Raw genomic sequence first — 23758 nt, forward strand, 5'->3', positions numbered from 1 at the left:
TGTCGGACAAATTATAAGCTCGTTGAACGACATTTTAATCAAATATTTGAAATACATCATACTGCAGACATACATCAATAATCACCGCATTGTGTTCAGAGTCGACCGACCAAAAATTGTCCGCAAAATGAGAATATCACCTTGTCGATATCTTATTCACTTGTTACCTTGTCAGTTGTATTTCCAAAAGTAGTGCAAATAATAAGCTGAATGTACGATATTTGTATCAGATGCCTGAAAATCTGCGAACTTAAGGTCCCCATTGCGTTCAGTTCTTAGTCGGTTTATCAAAAATTGTTTTGCAAAAAACGTCCTCTTATTGACCTAGCAACCTGTCGATTATTTTGCCAAATATAGTCAAATCGCTTTAACCATTACTTGGATATTTGGAAAGTTTACAATATATTAACTTTAAGGTGGTTTTTAAATAATCATGTTCGATGATGCGCAACTCTCTACAATCATCCTGAAGACTTTTGCCGACAAAACTCGCAATCTCTCGCCGACGGGGGGGGGGGCAATTGCCCCCCTTGCCCCCCTGCTACCGCCGCCTATGTTTCGCTGACAATTTGGTAGGCATTTATACTAAAATTGCATGCTGTATTTCATTGTTCTGTTATTTCGCTTTCTTATTCTTGAAGTAAGCTGGTTAGATAATAAACAGAATTCTTCGTCAATTTTTTTTAACAGTAGAAAAAAATCATGTGACTAATGTTTAAGGAAATAGTTCGAAATTTATTACCATAATGAAAATTATGCAAAAATAAATAAATAAACCATTTAAAATTATAAAATTAATTGTAATGATAGTTAAATCGATATTTATTTATTTATTTGAAATAAGAGACTGGCTGCATTTTACAAAGTCCATTGATAAAAAACATACAAGGTACACTAACTACAAAGAAAATTAAAACATGAATAAAAAAGAGAATAGCAAGGAATACAAATTATAAAGTTCTAAACCATATATATATATAAAAAAACGCAAACATTTATTATTATATTATTAGAACGACTTTTAGATTATGAAATATTAGTAAGACATTTTATTTAAATTTAAAAATGTAATAAAAATATGTTTTGTAGAATAATATCATCGTTTGATAACACAATAATCTTGATTAATTTTAAGTGAATGAAATAAGAATTTAAAAATGTTTCTCCGACGTGCATATTTTTACTCTCCAAAAATTTATCTGCTGCAGTATTGGTTCTTTAATTCAAACGAGACTGAAAAACAACACACACATATTCTCCTTTATTATTAGTATAGCTGTTGTTTGCAATAACATTTGAATGCTATTCAGATTTTCGTATTTTTATAAACGTTCCATATTTTGAAAGTTAGATTGGGGAGAAAGAGGCCAGGGTGTTGTTTATTTCATCGGGATAGATTAATTAGTAAGATAAGTTAGATTAATAGATTATATTAGTAAAAAAAAAAAAGCTATTCTGGAAAAAAAAGCTATCTATTCCGATCACGGTTTTTACTGAAAATTTTCCGTGAAGATAATGTGTAAATTACATGCATGGTTAGTCACATTTTTCCCGTTAGGTGAGGATGTCGTATTCAGAAAGCGTTTGATGTTTTAGTCTTAAATTCAATAAAATTATTCTATTTTAAAAAGTACAAGATACGCTTTCAACAGATGGCGAGTAGTTTAGCCATAAGATAGTGGATTGACCAAATTATTACGATATAAAAATGTGCTTGATGATTAAATTCCATACAATTAAACGAAGAAATTTTAATGAAAAAATAAAAAAAAAAGTGCGAAAATTTGAAAAAAAGATTTTTCTAGATAACTTAATTTAATTAGATTAATATTTGATTTCAAGGCAATACGATGGCTATATCTGAACAGACTTTGTAGATTTGAACCACGCTCAGATATCGAGGTCGGCAATTGAGTTGACACTTCATTGTTTAAAATTCCCTACTACACCAATTTAATAATATTGAGCCTGGCAGATGCAATGTGCACCAGCATACAATTCATTTATATTCGGTGCAGTTGTCTACCTCCATGCATTGCGGTACTAATTTGGACTTGATATCTGTATGTTATGTTAGCAAAATTCGTTATGTTAGAAAAGTGTCAATTTCATTAATGAAATGATGATGAGATGTTGTAATGTCTGATTGACATTACAATATCAGACATTACAACTTCTCATTTGAATCTAGTTATAACAATTTTTAGTTACTTTTTACATGAATGTTTGCATGTCTGTTCTATTAAAGACTAGCCGCCTTTGGCGACCAGCCGGTTCGCCAATCTTAATGCTCGTTAAATTTTAATAATTAAATATTTTATGTAATTCCTACTTTAATAGCTTCTTCATCAAATATTTTAAAGCTTCAAATTTTGAGAGTCATGTAATTCACTCATAATAATATAAAGTCCTTCAGCCATAACATAATATGTATCTCTCTAATTTTCTGTTAGTTCCGGTAGAATTTATGCTTAAAATTAAAATGGAAATGACTAAACTGCAATTAATATAATATTTTTTACTGAAACAAAGCATTTTTTTTAATAATATGAATACTGATAATAGAGTCACTGAGCGTTTAAACTTTATGGGCACTAAAGAATATCTTTCTTAAGTTATGTAATATCTCAAGAATTTGTCAACAAAATTTTATCAGATTCATCATGAACAGATCGATTCATTAATAATGTTTAATTTTAAATGCATCAAACTTTAAGAAAATAAAATGAATCGTTTAAAATAATCGGTCGAAAACAGGTTTAAAAAACTACTTTAAAAACGATGTACTTAAAACTATAAGCATATACAAAAAAATATATAACTAACATAAATACAATTTAATTACAAAAGCATGCAACTAACCTAAAAATAATTTAAATCATTGAAAACAGGTTAAAAAAATCTACTTAAAAAACGATGTACTTAAAACTATAAGCATATACAAAAAATATATAACTAACATAAATACAATTTACTTACAAAAGCATGCAACTAACCTAAAAATAATTTAAATCAACCATTGATAACGGTTGTCATGGCAACAATCAAAATGCGCATGCGTGAATTTTCTTCGCCAGCTCCGGTAACACAGATGCGTGAATTTTTCTACGCCAGTTGGGGTAACGCTATGCAGATTATACATTTTTAATTTCCTTTATTCTGTGTTATTTTAATTCAAAAGTACTTCAGAATGAATCTGAAACATGGATTAATTAACAATGTTTAATTTTAAATGCATAAAACATTAAGAAAATAAACAGAATCGTTTGAAAAATTCCGCCGAAAAATGTTAACCCTAGCCTCATTTCTGTTGGGAGAAAAAAAAATTGAAGTTGGCGGTGGGAAAAATAGAAGATTTTTTTGGCGAAAAAGTTGGCGGTGGGGAAAATGGAAGATTTTTTTGGCGGGAAAGTTAGTTTTTAATTAATAATTAAAATTCTAATTAAAATTTCAAAAAAAGGGACCCCAGGTGCACATTCCCGACCTCTAAGGTGTACATGTACCAAATTTGATAGCTGTATGTCAAATGACCTTGCCTGTAGAGCGCCAACACACACACACACACACACACACACACACACACACACACATTGAGCTTTATTATAAGTATAGATATAGATATAGAAGATATAGATATAGATATGGATATAGATATAGATATAGATATAGATAAAGTTTTATTTCCTTAAAATTGATTTCAAATTTTTTCTGCCTTCAGCATTATGAACCAAAATCAATTTAAAATAATATCACAAAAACATACATATTGTAACATTAATCGATTTTTAAAAAATAAAATATAAACATTAAAAAAAAAAAAATCTGAATGTCATTTTTAACTTTCCACTATTGTCCAGGTGTTCTGTAAAGAAATGTATGCATTTTGTTCCTTTTTGAGATATCATAATTCTCTCTCTGTAATAAAATTCAGAACTAAATAGCAATCTAATTATACTTGTAAAATATAAGATTAGAAGTTAGAGCAATATTATGCCTTTATGATGTTGCCGATTTTGCTTCATAAAGTGCAAATCTCAAAAATAAGACCCCAGGACATAGAACACAGACACCTCTTCTTTTCCTGCAATTCTATAATCAGATGCCTTCTCTGTTAGAAATAAAATTCTAATAAACATATTTAAATTGAAAAATGTTTAGTTTATTTAGAATATTTTTGACAAACAGCAGCTTAAGCATAAGAATATCATTTCCGTATAAAATTAAATTTTTGAAACTATTACAAAGCCAACATGTGTATGGCGATGATGATGATGATGAGACTGTATTGACCTACTGAAGAAGAAGAAATAGTAGAGGGTTTCCCAAAACAGTTATGGCGGATGATGTTGTTCAATTTCCATCAAATTTATTTTTAAAATTAAATCAGGATCAGAAATAGTAAGTTTCTTACTTTTTGAATATTATCTTATGATATTACTAACTAAATTTTTTATGATTTCGCAATGCCTCGAAAACAATTACATAATAGAATGCAAGCGATTTATTGACCTATAGATGTATTGTTGGCGTCTGATTTCGCTCACAGGGAAATACAAGCGTCATAATAAACTTGCATCTACAGGCGAATACGTGGATTCTAATTAATTTATGATTTTGTCATTGTTATATAACGATATATTTACAAAAAAAATGGGGGCAAGAATTTTTAAATTTTAGTTTCGCACTTTTGTTTATTTACAATGTCAAATTGATTGTCAACTCTTGCATGGCAAATCAACATCGATGGAAATTGTAAATATATCTCGATATTAAAGTATCTCCAGAATTCTTGTAATTTGATTTATATAAATACGATATTAATACTATGTTTCTGTTTTTTGAGAATTGTTAATTTTTTTAAAGAAAAAGAATAAGAAATTTTCATGCTAGTAATGTAAATATGATTAAGAGTGATTTCTCGCCATCTCAGAATCGTGAATTTTATCAGTTTAAAGAAAAAAATAATCTTTTCTTCTTTAAAAACAGTTATTTTTTTTAATATTTTTTGATAAATACTTTGTTACATCGGAATCCATATATCGAAAGTAACATGAGAATTAACTTTGAATTCTCAAAATTAAAATACTTAGTTGAATTGATGTTAATGGTGATAACCAAGTATATTTTTTGATGCAGACTTAAAAGCTTACAGTTTTTAGTCTATTTAAACTGCTTATAAATAAGATTTTAGTAATTTGGGGAAGGGGGTTTCTTTTTAAATCTTTTGGCATTTGTGATTGAAAACTTAATAATTAGTCTATAATATAAAATTATTATGAAACTGATGGAAAATCAATATTGTCTTTACAGATAAAATTTTTTTTTCTTGAAATTCAGTTTTTTTATATAGATTAATTATATTTTTTTGAATGAACTTTGGTGATATTTATATTTAGGAATTGTGTCAATATTCATGCTGGTTCGTATAAAATGTGATAAGTTCAAATGCAACTCATTATGTCATTTCTTTTTTATACGTATTATTTTAAAATTGTTTGCATTGAGTAATTAAATTCCTTTATTTCTAATTTTTATATATTTTTATTTTTATTATTGCTGTAAATGGTTTTAATTTTAAGAACTCTATTATCAAATTGTGTGAAAGTTTTTGTTTATGCTTTTTCTAATGACTTCTTATCATCCAAATCTAGTCATGATCTCTTATCACATCTTTACCTTATATTTGTTAATGCAGATTTAAACCTTCAAGGAAGACCTGATGAAAATTATATGAAATTTGTTGAAATTAAATTATTTGTGAATTAAATTTCTGGAATGTTTGTTTACTTATTTATGTTTATTGATCAGTTTTTTATGTATTTTTAATTCTTAACCTAGATTGAAGCTTTTTAAACTTACGATTCCATTCCAGAATATTATGAAAGCAGGAAAATTATGAAAAGAAAAAAAAGTTTTTCAGTAGTGAGTTAGATTTATTATTATTATTTAAGCATTATATTTTTGTTTATTTGTTGAAGTACTATTTATTTGATATGGCTTTCTAATATTTAGTTCATATTGGTTAATCTGTCTTATTGCATTTTTTCTGAGATAAAAAAAAGTGTAGTCTTTTTATTTTTACTGACTTTAATTAGAAATCCAAAATTATTTATGGTTTAGACTTTTTTACTTAAGTAATATAATTTGAGTTTTTGAAAGTAATTTATATGAAGAATTTAATTATTTGATAGACTATACCTACATATGTTTATTTTGTGATATGCCCTCTTATACTATGAATGAACATTATACAAATATTTGAATTATGAAATTGATTGAGCTTGCCACTTATATCATCCGAATAATATAAAAAGCTTCATATTTTTCTAGTGTTTGTCCAATTTAAGAATTATTTATTCATGTAAAATGTTGTTTGAGTATTGTTGAGCAATTAGTTTGAATATTGCTATGAGCAATGCTATTAATTTGTTAGGGTGTGGTCTTCTAAGATAATTGTTCTTATTATTTAGAAGTGAAATGGAATAACTAAATAAAAAACTGATATGCAGCCAGCTGATAGACTTTTATTTTTCATAGCAAATATTTAGTACTTTAGTTTTTTTTATCATACCAATTCATAAGACATTTTAAACATAGAGACATTTAGCGAGTTTATTCGAATGAATTTTGACATTCTTAGTTCTCTTTGTTGTTAATTTGACATTTCAATTTGTTAAATATGTAATAATTTTAAAAGCTAAATGAGCATTCTAACTTTCCAACAAAATGATTTAATGATATATTTTTGCTATAATAATTTATGGTATTTAAAATTATTCATTTACATATGTTCCTGTCATAAAATTTTTTAAATCAGCATATGGCATTAGCATTTTTTCATTACTTGGTACAGATTTAATATGATGCAATTTTGAATATTTTTTTATTAGTACTAAATTCAATGGAATTTGTAGCATATGCATTTTTCATACTGTTCTAATTATACTTGAGTGTTTTCCCACACAGTATAATATATACATTTTATTGTTTTATGTGGTTAATTAATGTAGTATTTTGGATGTCGGGAGGAGAGGACATTCATCATAATGTAAATAATTATATTTTCCTATGTGCAAGTACTGGTTTCTTTATAGTAAAAGTGCATGAATTGAATACATTTAGTGGTACCTTTAAAGAAATTTAATTACGAAATATAGGTTTTTTAACTTAGGAATTTTGGAAAATTTTTTAAACATATTTAAAATTTTTAAAGAGAGTTAAAAGTTTTTATGATGTTTGGGTAGTATAATTATAAAACTAGAAAAATATAATGTAATTAAGTCTTCAAGGGAATAGAGTTTCTGAAATGTGCTTCTTTAGATTTTTCATCCACAAAAAATTGTAATGTACATTGACTGATAAATAGATATAGTTTTGTACGACCACAACATTTTAAAGTATTTATTTTTGAATGAGAATTAATGTGAAGGAATTGAGTTTGATAGCCATTTTTTTATGAAACATAATTACGCTTTGAAATGAAACTAAACTGAAATTCTAGTAAAAGTTATCTATGTATAGTTATAAGACACAAAATAAGTTATATTTATTTTAATTTGGTTATATCTTATTAGTATTAGAAATAAATATTAAGTTTAAAGCAAAAGAACCAAAAAGAAAGATATAATGAATCCAGCCTGAAAACTTATATAAAACACTATATGGTTATTAGCTGTATAATCAGAGTACAGTTATTAGTTTTATATCTGTAAGCAGTTCATTTCATAGCCAAATATTTTATTTGAAACAAAATGTTAGTTATTTTAGACGAAATTTAAAAATTAATTTTATGAAAATTTTACTTTAAAATCAATACACAATATTTTCATATACGTCGCTGAGTGATCTTTTCTTCTTTATGAAAAATATAGAAAAAGTGGTACCTATGTATTATTATGGTCCCCAGATGCAATCCAAAACTATCAAAATGACTGCATTCTATATAATGGAACTTGGTAATCATGGCATAATTCTAAGCATAAGGGTGTGTGGGTTGCACTATATTACGTAAGCACTAATCAAGACGAAGCCAAAATTTATGAATTTATATCAAAGCAATTAAATACATTTATTTATGACTTTTATTTATTTCAAGTGTATTCCGTAATTCAATCAGTAAATAAACATTAAAGCATTTTAGGGGCCTTGTAGTTTAAATTTAAAGAAAAAATATTCTTTTATAAATAAATTTCAAATTCCCCCCCCCCCCCCCCCCCCTCCAACTGAAGTATATGGTTAAATTATATAATATGTACTAATAATAAAACTTTCACTTATGTAATAATTTTATTATCTACTTTACTTTTTTTTGCTTAGTTATAATTTTACTATATACTAATTTTTGCTGATTTTTCTTTTATTGGTAAATATACTTTTTAAAACATCTAAAAATATTCTTTCTAAACATTGAAAAAGTTGCATGCAACATCTAAAATTATCTTTTAGATTATGAAGTAAAAATAACATTGTTTTGAAAAAAACTTTTGGGGGAGGTATTATTAAATTAGTGATATTCTTATTTTGAGAATAATTTCATTTTACTTTAAAAATATTGATAAAACATTTTCAGGTTATTCATCTGTGATATTCTTTTTTTAAAAATATTTTAAGATAATGTTTATATACACAGTCCAGTCATATTAATGTGACCACTGCCAACTTTTGACGTCAGCGTTAAAGCCACATGTTATCAGCTAATTTGGTGGATATATAAAGTGTATTGTAGGATTTGGGAAAAAAAATTTCAGTTCTTGCAGTTATTCAGAAAGGGAGCGATTTAATCGACATCCAAAATTGCATGATCATTGGCTTTCGGGCCAAGGGTGGAAGCATTTCCGAAACATTTAATTTTATAAACTGTTGGCGGGCCACTATGGTAAAAGTATACCAAAATGGCACAATCCAATATCAGCGATGTGGCAAATGGGGTGCATTATGGGCTATAGATGGCAGAAGTGAACGATGGCTGCAGAGATGTGTTCTGGCAAATAGACATGCAATCGTTGAGCAACTGACCGCTCAGATGAACCAAGTGGCTACAAACAGTGTCTCCACAATGACGGGTCAGCGAACATTGTTACATATGGTCCTCCGCAACAAATGCCTGATTAATGCACCTATGCTGACTGCTGTTCATGGGCAGTGAAGGCTGGAATTTGCACGCCAATACCACAACTGGTCTTTTACTGAGTAGAGACAGGTGACTTTTTTCGATGAATAATGTTTTATGCCTCATTAGACAGATGGACGTTGGCGTATACAGCATGAAACATCTGAAAGCAAACACCCTGCAACAATTGCTGGAAGAGTCTGAGCTGGAGGAGGGAGCGGTATGGTCTGAATGTTTCCGTGGTATTCTTTGGGTCTACTGATCATTGTGAAAGGCACGATGGAACAACACAAGTATGCATCTATCCTTACAGACCATGTTCACTCCTACATGCGAATTGTTTTTATTTAGGATGAGGGCATCTGCCAGCACGACAATGTGACGTGTCATAAAGTTTGCAGTGTGTGTGCGTGGTTCGAAGAGCACCAGGATCAGTTTACCGTACTCCCTTGGCCAGTAAATTGTCTGAAATTGAACCCAATTGAGAATCTGTGGGATCACCTTGATCGGGTTGTTCGTACCATGGATCCTCACTCGCATAACTTAGTACAGCTGGCCATGGCACTGGAATTGGCATGGCTCAACATCCCAGTAAACACTTTCAGGAACCTAATTGATTCCCTTCCTGTACGTCTCGCAGCTGTCTGCTCTGTAAAAGTTGGTTATTCTAGATTTTAACAGTTGGTGGACCATGTAATAAGGAACATATTTAAGGAATTACTAAGTATTTTATGAATTGTGTATATGTGTAAGATACTGACCCTGTTGCCTTTAGATGACCTAATTTGGGGGAAAAAACAAACAATTAGTTTGCTCATTATTATGCAGGCTCCTATTTTCAAAAGTAGCATTTATGAGCATTTTATAAATTTCCTGAACTTTTATAATTTTTTCTTAATGTTTTTACTTTTGTTACTTACCTTAAAAAAAATTAAGACTAATAATAATAATAATAATAATAAAATGCTAACTATTGCTGCTCAGTTGAAAAGAAAAAAAGCATTTTTTAAATGCGCTGCCTTTTTACCTGTTTTTCTGTTAGTTCAAGTATTTTTGCAAGTTATTTGGGAGAATTTCAGGAAAAAATTTAATAAGATTTTTCATAGGATGTTTTAAAACAATTATTTTAATTGAAAATATTGGAATATTATATTATTTCTCAAAACTGTTCAGAGACATTCAATAGAGGATAAAATTTTTAGCAGAATATATTCTTTAATCTGTTTATATTGTGCCATAAACAGATAAATATTCATTAATATGAAAATGCATTTCATTAATATGAAAGATTAAACATCCACAGTTGAAAGTTCTTCCAATCATAATGGAAAATCTAAAATTCTTAAATTGAATAAGGTGAAATAAGAGTAAAATGTTTATTCTTACCAGAAGTTTTTAGTAATTTAAATACTATGGCCTTTCGATTTGCGATCAACCTTCTAATACAATTTAGAATGCATACAAAAATATGCTGATATTTATACTATATATAGTTGAGAAAAATGGTGTAATGATATTGATTTATTAGAATTAGTTCACATTTTTTAATAATTGTATACATATTTTCACTAAAAGAAAAAAAAAATTACTATTTTAATCTAATGAAATGGTTAAATTCTTTTTTGGAATTATATTGATTAAGCTATTCTCTATAAAATGCTTCTTCTTTTTTTAAATTCTTTTAGAGTGAAGATTAAAGATAATTAGTGTTATAATAGACTTTTAGTTGATAATTGCACTTGAAAATATGAAAATGGAAATTAAAGTAAGTGCTGCTTTTAAGTATTAAAATTAGACTATATAGAAATAGCTTCAAGCAAAATGATATTTTTATCATAATATTTACATAAAACTATATATAATAATTGTTCAAAATTTGAGTAATATGTCAATATTTATGAATGTTATCATGAATAATAATTCATATATTCATTCATTAAAGTATAAATTGCATGTATTCTTCATATTAAAAAATTAATTTTTATTCATATTTGCTTTCATTTTTTTCCACTCTGTTTCTTATAAGCTACATATTAATTGATTTAAATGAATATTTTGGCAGATTTTTGGTTGTTATCATTCTGCTTAGAATTGAACTATTGAAAATAACATTGCTTTTTGAACAAATAATTTATGTATTAATAGTTCTGTACAATTATTGCAAGATTATGAAGGGTTCTCTGTTTAATAATGATAATTTAAATAGAATTAAATGATACCAGTTGATTTTTTTGTTTAAATAATTATTGGTAGAGTTTATGTTAAATAAAGTGGCAAATAACTTTTTCTGCTTGTTTTTTAATTACATTAATCTTTTTTATCTGATCTTCCATTTAAAAAATGATTTTCCTATTGATAGGAATATCATTGATTGGTATGTGATTTTTTAATGTTCATGCTTTTGACATGAAAAAATTATTCTCAATTGGACTTGACCTTTCTTTTTGATATCTCAACGCCTTCAAAATACTACTGTGTTGCATATGCATGCTGCCTTTATTTGCCTATCTCCATAGTATAAATTAAGCTTAATTTGCAAACAATATCATATTGTTAAAAGTTAGTAGAAAACATATTTTTGGTATTAGTATAATATTAACTCATTGTAGGTCGCTGATTAATGCTAGATAAATTGTATGTTATATCTGTATTTAAAAGAAATGTTTACATGATTTGCTACAATAGCAGGAAATGAAAAACATTTTGAGTAGGACTTGCATAATATTGCTTAGTTAAACTGTAGCTGAAAAAAGCAGAATTTACTGGATGTTTAAAGTATAAAATGATAATTTAAAATAGGGCCAAATGAATGATGAAGAAAAACTGTTCCTAATTTAAAAATAGCTTTGGATATTTTAATAATAACTTTCTTCATGCAGTCCAGGGAAAAAAAAAAAAAAAAAATCTTTATTGAACTAATTATGAACTATACAAACATAGTAATTTTCAGGTTTTTTTTCCTTTAAGCTATATGTTTCCTGATTTATTTCTTTATCTCTTTTTAAATAGTGGTGATTATCTTTAAGTAGAAGTAAAGATTAAAAAAATGGGACACAGGGAAATAGCTTTGGAAAGGATTAAGATAATATAAATAATGAGAATGATTGGATAAATAATAATAAAATCAACCACATCATATATTTATAAACTGTCAGACTTTATTAAAAATGCAGTTGAAGAAAAATCATTATTTTGTAATCCAATGTTTCTCATGGGAAATTATTTCAGATCCTTGTTATATTCATAAATAGCAGTCAAAGAGTCTAAATCAGAAGTTTTTGTGTGATTTAAAGATTAAATTCCTGTATTTTGCTACATTCTATTGCAGTGAAGAATTTGCTTACCATTTAATTTTTTCTTTTATGAATTTATTCAGCTTTTTTTTAAAGGCCTGTTATCTGTTGCATGTATGGAGGGGGGGGGGAAGGCTGTTGCATTATAGTTCTGAAGCACATGGAATATTATTTTTGGAATGAAGCATTTCCTTTGGTTAAATTAGTATTTCCTGTTACATATTCTCTGAATATGTATTCTATTTATTGTATTAATTTTAGAAAAGATTGTCTTTGAATGTTCATTTTTTTAAACTTTTGTATCCAATTCCAATTAATTTCTGTATTATTCTGTTAACATTAAGAAAATAAAACACTCCCCCCCCCTCAAAAATAATAAATTTGTTTTCAAAAATTGTTTATGGTTTAGAAAAAAATTAGTTATAAATACTTCTTCAAACAAGGGATATTAAATGTACAATTTTGTAGATTTAATACTCTATTCGTCAACTTTATATAAAATTTATTAAATTTTTATTATTACAGATTTTTTAATTGCCAATATGGATTTTACATAATGTCAGTAACAATATTTTATGGGAGACATGAGGCATTTTTTATATAGCTGAATCAGTTTTATGGAAATCTGGTGTTGCTAAGTCTTCTTAATCTTGATACTCTGAAAATAAAAGCAAGGCCATTATTCTGGATTTACTTAACAACTACTTCTCTATTTTTTCATATGTCTTATTTTGTTCCCTCTGTTGGTACGTTTTAATTTTCTAAATTGGTCTTCTAAATTGGTACGGGCATATAAAGTTCTTAAAGAAAAATACAAAGTAAAATACAAAAATACACTGTCTTTAAATAATCAGCAGTGACATAAAATAGAATTCACCATTTTCTCGTGATTATAAAAACATGTTTACATTTTATTTGCACTCTTTTATTATCCTTAAGAACCTTGATAAATGTCCTGCTTATGTGATACTAAGCATTATGATGGATTCAATTTTTAAGCTATGCTGGATTTTTTTAAAACAAAAGTTATGTGTGTTAAGCTCTTGAAATTTTAGATGTAAAAATGCCGATTGGTTTATATAAATATTAGACAGTTTCGTCAAGGTATATTTATTTATGAATGACAGATTTGCAGGGATTAATTACTTTAATTCATATATTGTATTAAAAATAATATATTTTAGTTTAACTTTTAAAATTAAAAATGATTATATAAATTATTTAAATAATTTATATCTTTAATCATTAACAATTAATATTTATTTCTAATGAAACGTACTTATTTTAGTTTGTAATTAAATATTTTTACTATATTTTATCAAATATTATTTAACGTAAGTATGTTTATCAAAAGTAAATATTATTTACTTTTTATTTAATATTCACAATATGGCCAATCATTTAACATAAAATAGGCAGTTATGTAATTTATTGTTTTTATCAGATTCAAGAACGCTGTTGATAGTTATAGAGATTGAAATCAAATTTATTTAGTCCTTTGTTTACTTAGAAATTTAACTTATTATTAATATAGAAATCCATTTTTAAATTATATATATCATTAATTTATTGTTACATTTCCTCTATATATATATATATATATATATATATATATATTATGTCTCCATGCATAACTGTTTTCTTTTGTATTTTCAGTTCCATTTGTTAAATTTTAAATCATGGCTTCTTAAACTGTTTGTTCTAATTTATATCGATGAATGCTTCCAGAAAAAAAGAAATTATTATTCTTTCAATACTGAAAAATAATTTTAAATGAATTACTAATTGATGATAGCTAATACAGGATTTTTAGTATAAAACAGGTATTAACCAAATTTATTGAAACATTTGTTTGAGGTGATTTTTGCTTGTAGATGTGAAAGTTGAAGTAAAATGGCTGCATGTATTGTACTCAGTCTTTATTGTTATAACCCATATTTAAAAAGCCAAAGTTTAAATCACTGAGACAATGGTTGATAAGTTTATTTTTAATTCGGGGTTCACAGATTTGTAATGCATATAAGATGTAATAAGACCTTTTTTTTATTATTTGAAAGCATTGCATGTAGTTGATAGATGGCTATGAACAGTTATATTTCAATAGCAGTGAGCCAATGATAATAGATTATATTTATTTGAATTAGATACTGATGAAAAATTAAAATATTTCTTATATCTACAGGTTGTGTCTTGTATTTTGACTTCATGTTAATGCTATAATTGAGGTTGTAATGCAGATAAAAATAATTTATAATTATGTTAATTTATAACATATAACTGTGCCTGGGCACTTTATTTTTGTTCACATTCTCTCATTTGCATGGAGTCTTTCATTGTTCAAATGCTTACTCTGATATAATTTTAGAAAGTTTGAAATGGTTTGGACAATTTTTAGAATATTAGATAATGTATGTATGTTAGTTTAGATAATATTAGATAATGTATGTATGTATGATATTTATGTTAGAGATGAGTTTCTTTCAGGCCTAAATAACTATTTTAAATATTTTGTCTAATAATTAATTATTTTATGTCTAATTATTATTCTTGGCAAAGAAAGCTATTTAGAATTCAAAAATTTAATTAAATTTGATTTTTTTTCTAATTTAAGTTGCACACAATTAAAAAAAATTCTTATTTTTGTTACTTTTTTAATAATTTAATATAAATTCTAGAAGATTTTGAACTAACTATCTTAGAGTGAATTTCTTATTAAAATTCATAAAGCAGGGTTGCCACACCACCAGGAGAATAGGGAAGACTGGAAAAACACAAGGAATTTAAAAATTGTTTAAGAAAATAGGAAAAATACTGGGAATTTTAAGTTTCTTTGTTATTCTTTTGCCATCTAAAAAATTTTGATCTCTAAAGATTGCAAGAATGAAAACCATAGTCATAGCTTCCCAAAACGAAACCATTTGCAATTGTGTAATTGCAAGAATAAAAATGATAGTCATAGCTTCCCAAAATGAAACCATTTGCAATTGTGTAATTACAAGAATAAAAATCATAGTCATAGCTTCCCATAACGAAACCATTTGCAGTTGTGTAAAAACTCGTCCCTTTTCTATGTCAGCTTGTTTTTTTTTATTGATCAGTCCAGTTTCGATTTGCGAGGCAGTTATTCTTTTTCCATGAAATTCCCAAATTGCACGACTAATGAGAATGCACAAGACTTCTGTAACTGCATGAAAGAATAAAAGGCATTTCTCTGGCAGGATTAGCAAAATTCATTATGCAGGAGCAGCATAGTGGGTTTTAGTCAACCATATTTGAGTTTATTGAATGGTTTGGTTATTATTTGAGAAACTTTACACTTATTCAAAGTAGATTAGAGAATTTTTTTAAAAACAATGAGTTGCTCAAACTTTGTATTGAATACGAATTGGATGGATAAAAAAAAGCAATCCTGATTTTGCTGAATGGATTTTAGAAGTTCCACAAAATCCATTTATTGTGTACTGCTCTCTTTGTAAGAAGGTAATAAACCCAAGTAATATGGGGAAACAGGCACTTACTAGTCATATCAAAAGAAGAAAACATACAAGACTGCATGTCAGTTCCAAAGAGTCATCATTGATGTTGGAATTAGTATCTAAAAGGAGTACAGGGAAAAGATGACACATTAAATCCAAAAACATCTAATTTAATGCCTGAAAATAATATTTTCTGAAATTTTTAGTTCAAGAACAATCATTTAAAGCTGAATTTTTTATGGGCATTAAAATTTGTTGGGTCACATTTGACATTTAATACATTCAATGATATATTGGAAATATTTTCACATAATATGTTCAATGAAAGTGAAATAGCTAAAAAACATATGTTAGGTGGCACAAAAATGTTATACCTTATTTGTTATGGATTAGGTCCATTAGCTCCATGAAACTGAAGGCTAAAAAAATCTGCAGATGTTGCAGAAATTATTACCCAAATACTTGAATTGGCAAAATTGAATAAATAAAAATTTTTGCTTAGTAATGTTTTTGAAGTAATTAAATGATTTATATCGTAACAAAAATGTTTTGTGTTTTTATTTCATCCGAGTCCTTAATTTTGTATGACTTACAGTTAAAGAGCATGAGAGGTAATATATTCCCCCTCCCCCTTAATATATGAATGTTTTGCTAAATTCTGGATTATAAAGATAAATTCTGGATAATAAAGAAAGATAAAATTGTTTTTTCTTCTGTATGTAAATAGAAATTTTCTCTTTTAATATACTGTTTAGAAATAAATTGTTGCTTCCTTTCCTTGTTTTTTCTAATCCTTAAAACCATATTTTGTTATAACATAAGTGCTATTCACGCATTTCCTCATATTTTGAATAAGTACAGAGAAAACAGGAAATTTTTTTCCAGATTTGAGTGGCAACCCTGTAAAGTATTAATTCTTGAAATACAATGGATAACATTTTCCATTCCTTAATCGTAAAAATTCTTAAGTTAAATCTTAGGCTATCATTTAAGCATTTAAGTTCCATTTTTTAGCAGGTTTTGTAATTTTATTCTTCTAAAAATTAACCTATAACAATAATTTAAAATTATTTATATTCTTTAAAATATAGATTTAAAAAAATAATTATTAGTACTTGGTTATTTTAATTTGTATGATTTATGTTTATTTTTATTTAAAATTTCAGGATGTAGGAATGAAGGCAACAAAGATAGGAATACACACTGTGGACATCAACAAACCCAGCACAAGTGAAAAGATCTTTGATACCTCCATCGAAACACCTCGCTTAAAGAAAAAAATCAGTAATCAAACATTGGAGGAGAATCTACAGGCTGGTGTATGCACATTCTATGCAGAGAACTCCAGTTTTTCTGATCAGGCCGTTCAATGTGAGATGAACAGTGATTCAAACTTTCAAAATTCTTCTACAATGAGTGTAGCGCCAATGATTCAAGAAGAAATTGCCATTGATACAGAGCCTAGTGTTGCAAGTGGAGCTATGGGATTTGTGAATAGTGAAAATCAATTGTTTCATCTGTTTGAATCAGCAACACCTGAATTGATAGTTGACACGACGGATAGTGACAGTGACATTGATATTGTCAGTTTAAGAACAAATGGTCAGCCTCCTGAAAATGTAACTGCTCTTGTTCCAAATCATGATCATACCTATATAGATATATGGAATTCTAATAATAATGTAGAAATGGTTACAGATGTTAGTAATGGTGAGTATGGCTCTTTTTAAAACCAACTTTGAACTTTATTTTTTGTTTTTTTAAAGATGGATAAAGTGGATAAATAGTACAATTTTAAATTTTTATCTCTTCATTCCTGTTATTTACTTATGATGAGTAAATTATAAGCAGAAAGTAACGAGTCTCTAATTTTAATTGATATCAAGGAACATTTAAAATATACTAAAAAATTCAAATAATACTTTTTTTTACATTTCTTCATCTTAATATTATGTATTCTAATTTTTTGGAGAGTGAGTATTATTTTCATATTTGACTGTGAAGTGATTAGATGATGGAAAATATTTTAATTTTGGATTCATAAGGGCAAAAGAAAAATATATACTGTTTGTATTTATTACTTATATATAATATTTATTATATATATTATTATATAATATTTATATATAATTTTTATCAGTTATTTTCTAAAAGTCGTTTATTTGTCGCTAAAATTCATTTAAGTATTGTTGCTTATTAATGATAAAAATAATTTTTTTCCTGTTATATTGCTTTCAATATCGATATAAATATTTATAATGAGAAACAATGATATTTCTTTTTTATGTGCAGGTTTTAATTAAATTTTTTTTATATGTGTTTATATAAGCAATAGATTAAGCTATGAATATTTTAACAAAGCATAACGAATAATTTTTAATCAATGTATTATTGATATTTCTTACCTAGACATATTAAAAATCTTAATATGTCTGTTTTATCAATTTAAGATTTACCATATCTTTATTATTTGCTATTAAATTAAATGTTAGTTATGAATGAACATATACTTATAGTTGAAATAAATATATAACGGAAAAAATAATTTTAAATATGGTTTTCTTAATTTTGGTATTCTGTTTAACAATATCCATTCTTATTTTTAAATATGTGTATGTGGCAAATAAATATTCTGTATTTGGAAGTTAACTATTTTAAGCCTTTTAGTTTTGAGTTCCTGATGTTTGTTTATTAGATTTGAACCTTTTTATGTTTTATCACTCAAATATTCTCTGTATGCTTAGTATTACCTGTAATATTTTTTCAATTTTTTGAGTAAAAAGATTTACCTTTATTTAGATATCGCCCTAGTTACATATATTAGTACATTTTTATTTAAACAGAATTGCGAGGCCATTCTTGACCCTCTTCTAATATTATAAATGATTAAGATATTTATTATAATGATGATATTTAAAGATTGATGTAAAAAAATACATAGATGTATCAGAATTGAGTATTAATATTTAAAAAAATTGAAAGGAAATATTTGAAAGTTTTCATTAAAAAGTCATTTTTCTAAACATCTATGATAATTAGAAAAAAATAAATTCTTAAATAAAATAAATGTCATTTTGTTATTCTTGTACATGAAAATTTTCATATTTTCATTCACTGTTTTTTCTTTTTATTAACTTGAATGATCTTCTAATCTAGTCCTAGGAAATTATATTCTTGTCCAATTGTGAAACATTGTTTAGTTAGCTAATAATCATCACATCTCCCTTCCTTCGGATAGAAAATTGTTTTCAAAGTCTTTAAAAATATATTTTTTGTGATTTTTTTTTTCAAGCTGCTCCTTGTTTCACACATTGGCATCCCTAGATTGCTTTGAATTGATATCTGTTAATCTTCATATTATGGCTAGGCAATGTCCAAGATCACTAAGTGCTCAGCAATACTAACATTTTTGAAGAGAAATGGATTTTTTTAAATATTTTAAAACCATTAAATGAAAAAGTTTGAGATCTTTTTAAACTACCTGTGGTGCTACCTATTCTTATCTTTCCTTGCTAATATTGTAACTTTCATGTGTATTGTGATAAAGTAAGAGAAAGAAAAGGAATATCTAGGACAAGATTTTGCCAGATTTTAAATTTTGGCATTGCATGGCAAATAAAATCTTAATAGATTAGTGATACAACATATGTATCAACCTGTAAGCAAAACTAAGAAATCTGTTGATCCATTGTATGTTTTTATTTGGAATGTGCTTTTTGAGGTGGATAGATATTATCTTGCGTTAAGATGTGCAATTTCATTCATTTTGTATGAAATTCCAGCACAGATTCTGAGAGCCAAATTTCCATTATAATTTTTAGAATTCTGAAGATTTCCAAATTTATTTTATTCTAGATTTACTTATTAATTTAAGGGCATTTTATTGTTTTTCTATTGATATTTAGCAGAACTTAAACTTTCCTTGCATGCAAACATGCATCCTTACAAACTTTCCTTTTCCCTTAAGTGCATTGTATAAATATGGTATACAGACATGCACAAGATATAGGTGTATTCAGGTATCCTTGTGTATACAGGTATGCACAGATATGATATGCCCCCCTCTCATAATAGATTTATGCAATTATTTATCCTAAAATTGTTTTATACTGATAATTCTGTAGAATTCAAATATGACTGATTTGTAAATGAATTTAAATGCCATAAGTAGATTTTATAATGAAGTTAAATGTCTTGATTATGTGTTTTTTTTATGGAAGTAGTTTTTGTCTCTTGATAGTTAAAAATTCGTTTTTGTTACAAATAATGTCTACATGTTTTTGCCACCATTAACACACACATGGGTGGTGTATATATTTGAAATTATCCAATCAAAATAATTGCACTAAAGTAAAATTAACAATTATTATTTGCTAGTTTATGTATTCAAAATTAGGTTAATTATTTTAATAGTGTAACTTTAGGCATTGAACATATACATATTTTTAAAGGAAATTTTAGTGTTGAAGTTTTCTTGGTATAATTTAATACTAGTCTTTTGAAAATGCTTTTATCATGAAATCATGTTTGTATTAAAATAAGCATTAATCTCGGTGTAATGATAATATTATAAGCCTTGAGAAAGATTTAGGTTACAACTTTAAAAAGTAATTGATTTCTTATATTGCAATTGAACATTTTAAATTTTGTTACAATTGAATTAATTTAGTACAGATAAAATTTCATATTTATTATTAAAAATCTATTTCATGGAGAATGTATTAACCTCAACTTAACAAAAACTGTTTGTCTTGGAGTTACCAAATTTGACATAAGGTATATGGGGACATGCACATCAGATTATCTTTTAAAATTTTAATTTATTAAATAAAATTTCAGTGGAGTTTTTTGCAGTTATGTTTGAAAATGTTATTGCATATAGCTGATTTTAAGATTTAAAAAATTATTTTTTTAATACCAACTTAATTGTTGTGTAAATGCTACCTAAATTTTGGCAATTCTTTAAAAGAAATATTTCTTGCTTTAAGTTTCAACAATAAATTTCATTGTTCCAATATAATTTAAAGTTTAATTTTTTATAAATTGTTTAATCATGAGATTTTTCCTCCATTGTTGAAAGTTAAGAAAGAAGGATTCTTTTTATTATCTATTCAGCTTACATGAAGGCTAAGAAAATGAGGTACGGTACTGTGGAATTTAGAAGATAGGTAAATTGGAGAGTTATGTTTTAAAAAAGAAAATAAGATTTTGAGACATATACATAATCACTACTAGCAAAACATGTTGGTTTTAGCATGTCTCAGTTTGATAAATTAGATATTTTCTTGAGGGAATCATTATGATCATGTCTATTAACATGCCTAATATTCCTGGCAAACCAGTTGATAGAAAAAGATGGCTGTTTCATAATTACGATGGATCCAAACAAGCAGCTGAGATTAAAAAGATTCGTTAATTGAAATTTCTGTGTATTGGATGTTTATTTTGAATTGAAATATAATAATTCCTCTCACTGTTAAAAAAAAAAGGCAGTATTTAGAAAAGGAATTTAAAGAGCTGTCTTCACATTTCAAATTAAAAGTAAAAAATAGATTAAGTTTCTTCCCCAAGTAAAAGTTGCATTTGATATTTTTTTTTTACTGTACTTTTTGTTATGACATGGTATTATGGCTGCTTTGCTAGTAGTAATCCTTGGAAAAGATGGAAAAAATATGGCTGTTGTGTTTTAAAAAAAATTATTACTGTTTTCTTAAAACAATTAATTTTTAAAAATATTCACATTTGTATAATGTTAGAAAAATAATTAGTTTTAATCATTTATTATTGTTGGTAATAGTGAAGAAATGCTTCTTTGTGGTTTTGTGCTATATATATATATTAATACTTTATGACTATTCAGATTTTACATAATAATAATTATTATTTTTTAAGTAATTATGCAGAATATCACAGCTTCAGAATCCCTTAAATTTGATTCTTCTGATGAATCTGCTAGTAAAATATTGAAAGAAGTGTGACAGAGCTTCCTTTAATATATAGAACATAATTTTATTTCTTTTTCATTACTATCATCTAACAGATATAATTATATAAGAGGTGCCATCTTAACACATCAGTTCTGCATATATTTTATAATTTGAAATCTTTTTCATATTCTTTTCATGGAAGTCTGTACTGTCTATAATTCTATCCATGACACATACTGTGTTAAATGAGGAAAAAAGAAAGTTGTAGGATTGTTAATTATGCAAATTGTTAGTAATATTTTTGGATAAATACTCCTAAAATAACAAATTTCGTGAAATTTGTTGTAATAATAGTGATATGTAGTAGTGTCCATTGTAGGTTATAATGTATCTAATTAAAAAAAATGACTTTCTTTTGTTTTATAAAGCTAGATCTGAGTATTGGTACTATCAAAAATTTTCTATTCTTGTTATTATTATATTATTCTTATTCTATAACTGAAATAATAATTATACTATCAAAGATGTTCATATTGTATAACTAAAATATTTTATCATTTTTTTTTCTTGATTTATTTTTACCTGTGGTATTATTAACTTAGTTTAATCCTTAACTTATATAACAAAAAGAGTATTGCCTAAATTTTATCTGGACTAATTTAAACATACTATTATTATCTTATTCATATGTAATTTAAGCTTGAATTTAGAAATTATGTTTTTTTCAATGTTATTCTTTATGAGATAAGAGTTGTTTCTATAAACTTTAAGTATTAACCTATTGTTTTAAGAAGGAATTTCAACCAGTTCTGCTGTAGTTAATGAAGTATATTGAACTTATAGTTTACAGTTATTTTGAAATGTTAAAAAGTTGCACAAATTATTCATGAATATATAAGTTTAGTTTTTTTATCTATAAGTTTCTATGACAGTATAATATTTAAAAGCTTATATGGTGTAATAATAACATTTGTAAATATGTCATATGGCATAACTTAATAACATTTGTAAACATTAATGGGAAAAAAAAAAAAAACCCCTAAATACATAAAATAGTTATTCTGTAAAATACTTTAATGAGTAATGCATTGTAAATATAATTTCAAATTTTATTTTGTTATTAAATTAATTATAAATCTGATTATCTTTCCTGACAATTTAACTCATTTGAAACAAAGTTATCATTATTTCCTTTCCTAGTAATTTCTCCTTAAATATTTTGTTGTTTTATTATATATGTATGTTCTAATTATCTTTTAAGAATATTTATATATTTAATAATTATATAAGTATATCTATCCTAAGTATATATAAGTATATAATTATTTATTTAATAATTATATAAGTATTTAGGTCATTAAGACATTGTCAGATACTTTAATTTTTACATATAATTGTAATTGTCCTATTTCTTAGAACCCTCCTCAAGTCAAAATAATGAAAGATTCCAAGCCAAAAATTGTAATAAAGGAAAAGAAAATGATTGGCCTGTAGCTCCTGATTTACAATTAGATTGCCTTTTTACAGATGAAGATGATGATAGCAGCGTGGAAGTTGTTGGAGTTGAGCCACCAAGGTATTAATTTTACATTATTATTATATATCTTTTATAATTTATTGCAACATTGTAATGCATGTAAGTTAATTTTAAATTACATAATATCTATGATTAAGTATTTTATTTTTCTTATAATAATTGTGGTATTCTTATGTTTATGTAGTAATTTCATTATTTAAATATTAGTATTCCCATTTGTCATTTATATATTCCTGTCATAAAGTTTTTGTATGAACAACTGTGTATTTGTGTGTTAATTATTCAAGAAATTACAATTATTTGGTCTACAGATTTCAATTTGGAAAACTATTTTTTTCCATGAGTTCTACTTGTTGAGATGTATTGTTAAATTATAAATATGTGGATGATTAAAGAAATAATTATACCTTGAATGA

The 23758-nt window shown here is 26.2% G+C and overlaps 1 protein-coding gene across 6 annotated transcripts in view; it reads left to right on the forward strand.

Moving 5' to 3' along the window:
* The first annotated feature begins 4278 nt into the window (after positions 1 to 4278).
* LOC129976680 (E3 ubiquitin-protein ligase Arkadia-like) overlaps positions 4279 to 23758 on the forward strand; it is a 47321-nt gene continuing 27841 nt past the window's right edge. For 4 of the 6 annotated variants that reach the window (XM_056090380.1, XM_056090384.1, XM_056090378.1 and 1 more), the window contains exons 1-4: positions 4323 to 4398; positions 5839 to 5922; positions 17045 to 17588; positions 23222 to 23381. In XM_056090380.1, the coding sequence (XP_055946355.1) occupies positions 5896 to 5922; positions 17045 to 17588; positions 23222 to 23381 (731 nt within the window). In that variant the 5' untranslated portion in view covers positions 4323 to 4398; positions 5839 to 5895. Of the gene's footprint in view, positions 4399 to 5838; positions 5923 to 17044; positions 17589 to 23221; positions 23382 to 23758 lie in introns of all 6 variants that reach the window. The other 2 variants (XM_056090379.1, XM_056090381.1) reach the window with 2 other exon arrangements.

Source organism: Argiope bruennichi, chromosome 7 (genome assembly GCF_947563725.1).
Source record: "Argiope bruennichi chromosome 7, qqArgBrue1.1, whole genome shotgun sequence".
Classification (NCBI taxonomy): domain Eukaryota; kingdom Metazoa; phylum Arthropoda; class Arachnida; order Araneae; family Araneidae; genus Argiope; species Argiope bruennichi.